The following is a 6,270-nucleotide window of genomic DNA, read 5'->3' on the forward strand; positions in this document are numbered from 1 at the left end:
TTTTGTGGTGGGTAATTCTGTCACGATCGTCTTTAAGTGAATGAGAGGACCAAGGCGCATCTTCTTTTATTTTGAAGATGAACACGAACACTAATACAAACTAGACAAAAAAAACAACAAAAAAAACAAACATGAAGCTACAAAACGAAAGTGCAGACACAAGCTACTAACGTCAAACATAGACAATTACCCACAATCTACCTAATGCCTATGGCTGCCTAAATATGGCTCTCAATCAGAGACAACTAATGACAGCTGTCTCTAATTGAGAACCAATCCAGGCAACCATAGACATACATAAACACCTACACTGAACACAACCCCATGAAATCTACAAAAAAAAACTATACAATACAAACACCCTATACGAGACAAAAACACACAAACATCCCCCATGTCACACCCTGACCTAAAATAATAAAGCTCTTCCCAGGCCACATGCATTCAACTGAAGTCGATGAAACAGCCACACATCACAATCATTACAAATAGCCCTTCTTGAAAAATGATTGTTTACTGCAACCATTTCTACTCATGTCCGTAGACAGAGATGTTGTTATAAGTAGTAGTCATTATCTCCTCTCCTGTCTAGTTTGAAGTAAAATGAGGCCAGTAACATTCTGTGTATTGAACATCTTTAAATAATCAAGGGTGTGCGTACATTTCTGCCACAATGATACTCTGAGTCACTTCAAAGTGACCTTGATGTCAAAGGGGAGCATCCCTGCCACTGACACACTTTGTTGTCATGAATCTGCGTAGGCATGAGAAGTTTGCCTGAAGTTTGCACTTTGAAAACTGTCGAGATTTCATATTTAGCTGGATCAAAGCTGTGGTAGAGGGTGAGATTCACCAGGAGAGGGAGGAAGTAAGATACAGAGGGGGTTGTTGTTGATGGAAATGCAAAGTTGGGAGGAGAGTGTCAGGGATTAATAGTAGGCTTTAGGAATGTGAGAGTTCGTTTTGGCCCAGTTCTTAATGGACTCAAAGATAAGCACCCTCTGGTGCTGCGGGCAACATGAGAGTACATTTAATTCCATCGTGGACTTGAAGATTGGAATGTGTGTGTTGTTGGAATGGTCAGAAGAGGTGGAATAATTTGACAGGTACCTGGAAAATTTCCATCAGAGGAAATGATGATGGGGAAAAACAAAAAACTATTCTCTGATGAGAGGAATCACGGCAGATGCTATCTACTGTATACATTTAACCAGGCAATCAATTAATCCTAGGAAGCTTCTGAATGGATCTACATTTCAACAATGAAAGTAATTAATCTGCAGTCCTCCCTGCCATTTATGGCAATCAGTCAATATGAATCACAGTCATTCACCTCGGGGAGATAAAGATGAATCATCCCTTCCTTAGTGAGCTGCTGAATGCATCTCAATAGGATTCCTCTTTAGACAGTCTCCCAGTATGTGTTCTGTCTTTCTTTGCTATCTAAAATCATCGTCCCGTCCCCCGTCCTCTTCCCCGTCCGCATCCTGCCTGATAAAAGAGATGATAAGTACCTTACTAGAATAGGTTTTATGAGTTGGCTTATTACCTCAGGAAGTGCCTCTCAACTCCATCTCCACTCGCTCCTTCAAGTACTGGGGAGAACTTAATAAAACTCTCTTCATTTGAAATAAAGGTTATGGCAATGTGCTTTGGTATTCATAGGCTGTCTCCGTGACCCATTGTACTTCTTATATTATTCATGAGCCTCAATATATAACATCATTAGTGGCGAGACACTGCACACGTCTAGACTGTAGTTTACTGTCCACTCGTTCCTTTTGCACTTCCAATCACGATATTACCAATTTATATTTCTTAGATGGTTTGCAAATAGTTTTCTCATCATGAATCTGAATGTTTTGCTAAGCATTGCTATAAGGCAGTGTCAGCATAAGTAGAAAGAGTGCTAAAAGTCAAGTGGAACGTAACAGAATTACAGCAAACACATTTTCCTATGGATATTCATTGGTCCCTGGTCCATCAATGATTCATTGATAAATTGCTGTAAGTGCCTGGGAGAGGAGTTAACAAGCAGACACTGCAGCCCTTGATGGCTAGGTGGTGTCAAAGCATTTAATTTGTTAGGGGTTGACAAAAGAAAGAATCCTCATCATTTCTCAGGCTGAATGTTTGGTAGGGTTTGACAGATGTAAACACCAGAGTTTGTCTTTCAGTGCAGAAGAAGAGTAGCCTGGTGAATTCAGAATTACGCTACATGAGAAAGAAAGCCACATTCCTGTCTGCATGCTGAGAATGTCAATGAAAGGCAGGGGTCCCCAAATACATTCAGCCACAGGCGGATTTTTCCTTGAGCAGATGGTTGGGGTGCCAGAACATAGGTATAAATCATTTGTACACTGCAAATTGACCGCAATAATCCCAAACAGATATAGTATTTGGCAAAAACGGAATATTTTCAAACCTTAATTATATTGCGATATGATCACATATGACTCTTTGTTCATGCATGGGAATACTTGGTATATTTTTGCTCAGAAAACTTGGGGGGGACAAATAATATCAGGCCACCTATTGGTGAACCCTTATTCTAAGGTACTTAACAGCACAATTAGAGCCTCTTCATCACTGGAGCCCTAAGCTGTAGGATCTGAATTTGATTACACTGTTACAGGACAACTTTCCTGCAATGCAGGACATGTTTAACTTGTAGTGTATTTGAGGTTAAAAAAGGCTTCTGAAGTTTGTAATTTCCACTTTGAATTTTCAGACTTAATTTTCCCTTACGTAAAATGTATTAACCCATACAAAATGTCCATTAATTATAATCCACATAATAATTCACATTTCCTGTTGCTGCAGGATTATTTTCCTGCTGTAGAGAACTGGCTCAAATGAAGATCATGCATGTGTATACCACATCCCCATCCATATGCTCTGATTTCAAACACCACCCAATTCATCAAAGGAGGATGTTCAAGTTGACTGGTTTATTTCTTACTTCTACATAATGCACATGCAATTTCACTAAAATCATATTTCAATCTGTACTAAAACAGTTTATATAGCTAATGAGATCAAGGCAACACAATTACAAAGAGTGGTGAATCACATTAGTAATAGTGTAGCTTTTGCAATATAACCTTTACAGTACATGATTTCACAGAGACTTGTTCACATTCCATTGAAGGTTTCGACTATTTCATACTTTTTTATATATTTCCTTCAAACTGAATTATTAATATAGATATATGACTGGGTAGGAGGATGATATCCCATAATAAATTCACTTTGTATGGCTCAAAGCAAGCAGCGGCTCAGTGTGTGCTCGCAGCTCACGTTTAACAGACAGAGAACGCAAAGACTGAAAGCAAGGTCGTCTTTTTGTTGCAATGTAATGCAACTTTTCCATTCCTTCAAATCTAAATTGTTTTCTTACATTCTAGTGGACACACTAGAGACCCTGACCTTGTGTACAACTGCAGTTAACATTTGTGAGAAATGTTCTCCTTTCATGATCAGCTAATGTGGTGTAAGGCAGTGATGTACAACTTGCTCTCTGTATGTTCCTCTGATAAACTATTCAGCTCTATCACATATACAATATGTTCCCACCAGCACTCCTTTATTTTTCTATATCAGAAAAATACATATTATTTGGAGTAAAAACATACTCTACTAATCGGTTGCTTGCACACACAACAAGTTTCCTGGAGAGAGACATTTGCCAACATGGCTCTGGTAATAACAATAACACCAATCAAAATGATATCAAATGAACCATATCAATAGATTATAATTGAGTTCATGTTCTATTTGATGAATTAAAAGATCTATACGCCTACCAAGGACAGTTATAGCATAGCAGGACATGACCAAATGCAATAACAAGGTACTAAATTGCATGACAATAACACCCTGCACAGACATTAGTGTGTGGTATCTGAATAAACTCTTGCATCCTATGGACAGTCTCTCATCTATTCGTCATCTCGTGAATACAATAAGCGGCAGAAAGTCTGTTCTGTTGAGTGCAAATTACCCAATTCAAATGATTGAAAACAAATGGATAATTGATGGAGATCATAGGTGGAATGGCGACTTGTGTCTGTTATCTGGCAGGTACAAAGCAGAAGGTGAAGCATTATGGTTTGAACTCATTGAGACCCCTGACATGAGTGCTACGTGTTACATATTCATGGCAAATTACGGGAAGGCAGCACAAGTTCTTAAGAGGCAGAGAAGCACTGGAGGAGACAGATGACAAACACATCTGGCAAAGAGAATCTGAGTAGGGGGAAAGAAAATAGGGCACATCCTAATGGGCATTCCTTGTGATGGTGCTGTTCCGTCAATCACAACAAACAAATTTCATGAAATGCCTCAAACATCCATCTGGACCAGCACCATGTCAGGGGGAGCCTCTGCCACCTTGGCCTTGCGGGGCAGCAGGTTGGTCAGGCTCCTTGGGGAGGGTGTGGCGCGCAGCAGAAGCTCTTTGAGGCCTGTGCGGTACTCACGGCGAATTATGCAGTACAACACAGGGTTGAGGCAGCTGTTGGTGTGAGCCAGACACACAGTCAGCGGGAAGGTGTAGTTCTGGGCGTTGTAATATGCGTTGCTGAAGTGCACCAGGTCAAACTTAATCAGCGCGCCCCACAGCGTCAGCGCCTGGTTGGGCAGCCAGCACAGAAAAAAGGACAGCACCACGATGGCCACCGACTTGGTGACTTTGGAGCGGTGCTTGTGGCGGCCTTCCGAGCCCTCCGAGCAGGTCGCTCCGCTGATGCGTTGGCTCAGCACGAAGCGCAGCAGCAGCAGGTAACACACAGTGATGACCACCAAGGGGATGACAAAGCCCAGCAGTACCTTCTGTAGCTGGTACAGCCCCAGGAGCAGCTGAGGGTCCCAGCTGCCCGACTCAGAGAATCGCACCAAACACAGCTCCTCGTCGTACAGCTGGGCACTGGTGGAGTAGATGGCATGGGGCAGGGTGGCCAGCAGCGACACTACCCAGATGCCCAGGCTGATCCACTTGGCACCAGCCGCCGCTGCCCGCCTGCTGTGCATCTTGAGGGCCGTGGTCACCGCGTAGTACCGTGCCACACTCATGGCAGTCAGGAAGAAGACGCTGGCATACATGTTCATGATGGTCACGGAGCTGATGATCTTACACATTACTTTGCCGAAGGGCCAGCGGAAGTCCAGAGCCGTGTCAATAGCCCAAAAAGGGAGCGTGAGAACAAACTGTAGGTCTGTGAGAGCCAAGCCCATTACAAAGCAGTTGATAGAAGACTGCTTCTGACTGTGGCGTGAGTGAAGCAGGTAGAGTGCCAGAGAGTTCCCCACTAGCCCCAGTGCACACACGACGGAGTACACCAGAGCTATCATCACACGCACTGTGATGCTGGAGCCATCGCCCTGTAGTTCCAGGATAGATTCCTTGCTTAAGAAATACAGCCAGCACCGCAGCGACAGGTTACCAGTAGAGCCACCGTAACCCAGTCCTGCATTATCCTCCAGCACCTGCTCACAAACCTCTGGTGCCAGGGTCTGTGCACTGTCATTCTGTTGCATGGCTGAGTCATTCATTCGCAAATCCCTCTGCATGGCATGTTGGAGACGTGTTATGCTCAGGAGTAGAAACCAATAGGAGGAGAAGCGATATTCATGATGAGGGAAAAAGTTGCCTAAATGTCATTTTGAACATACCTGTGCCATTTATTTTCTCTGTGGAGCTGCCTTTTAGCTGAATTCAAAACTGTCCTCCTCTGTATAGGTGTCTCTCCTCCTCCGCCACGCGTATCGCCTCTAATTCACTTCACTCAGCTCAGTGGGTGCATCTCGCATTCTTTTATAGATTCCGCGGGCGCGCGCAAGGCTCAGGCTCAGGCTCGTAATCATCACCACAGCTTCTAGCCTGTCTCCTTAAACAGCCCAGATAATGACATGGTCGTCCTGCAATGTCTGTACACATATCCTATTCGTCATAAAGCTCAATACTTACTGACATTTCATTTCAATCCTGTTTGCTGTGTGTCTTCAATTTCTTTGGTGTGCAGTTTGTTCTATTCAAACATCACAGTTGTTCATCTTGCCTTCTCAGACGATTATGACTCACCCTCAGAATAAACAAAGAGACAGCAGCCTTGAATCAAGAGGTGTTTTCACTTGTACTACTACCTCCTGATTACTCTGAGTGGGAGACATGTTGAACAGGGAGTATGGGGACAGAAAAGAGGCAACGCGCTCACTATGGTCATGTTACTGCTCGGGATCAAATTGGACAATTGGAAAATAACAGATATA

At 43.1% G+C, this 6,270-nt stretch overlaps 1 protein-coding gene across 1 annotated transcript; it reads right to left on the reverse strand.

Annotated features, from left to right (window-relative positions):
* Positions 1-2,932: 2,932 nt before the first annotated feature.
* On the reverse strand, positions 2,933-5,921 carry LOC139540979 (relaxin-3 receptor 1-like). The gene has a single exon (XM_071345087.1). The coding sequence runs from the start codon at positions 5,569-5,571 to the stop codon at positions 4,345-4,347; it is 1,227 nt and encodes a 408-aa protein (XP_071201188.1). The 5' UTR covers positions 5,572-5,921; the 3' UTR covers positions 2,933-4,344.
* Positions 5,922-6,270: the final 349 nt, after the last annotated feature.

This window comes from Salvelinus alpinus, chromosome 16 (assembly GCF_045679555.1).
Source record: "Salvelinus alpinus chromosome 16, SLU_Salpinus.1, whole genome shotgun sequence".
Classification (NCBI taxonomy): Eukaryota; Metazoa; Chordata; class Actinopteri; order Salmoniformes; family Salmonidae; genus Salvelinus; species Salvelinus alpinus.

What these genes read in the sequence shown, in the direction of transcription:
- LOC139540979 (XM_071345087.1), bottom strand. Translation starts at nt 5,571, where the DNA reads ATGCAGAGGGATTTGCGAATGAATGACTCAGCCATGCAACAGAATGAC.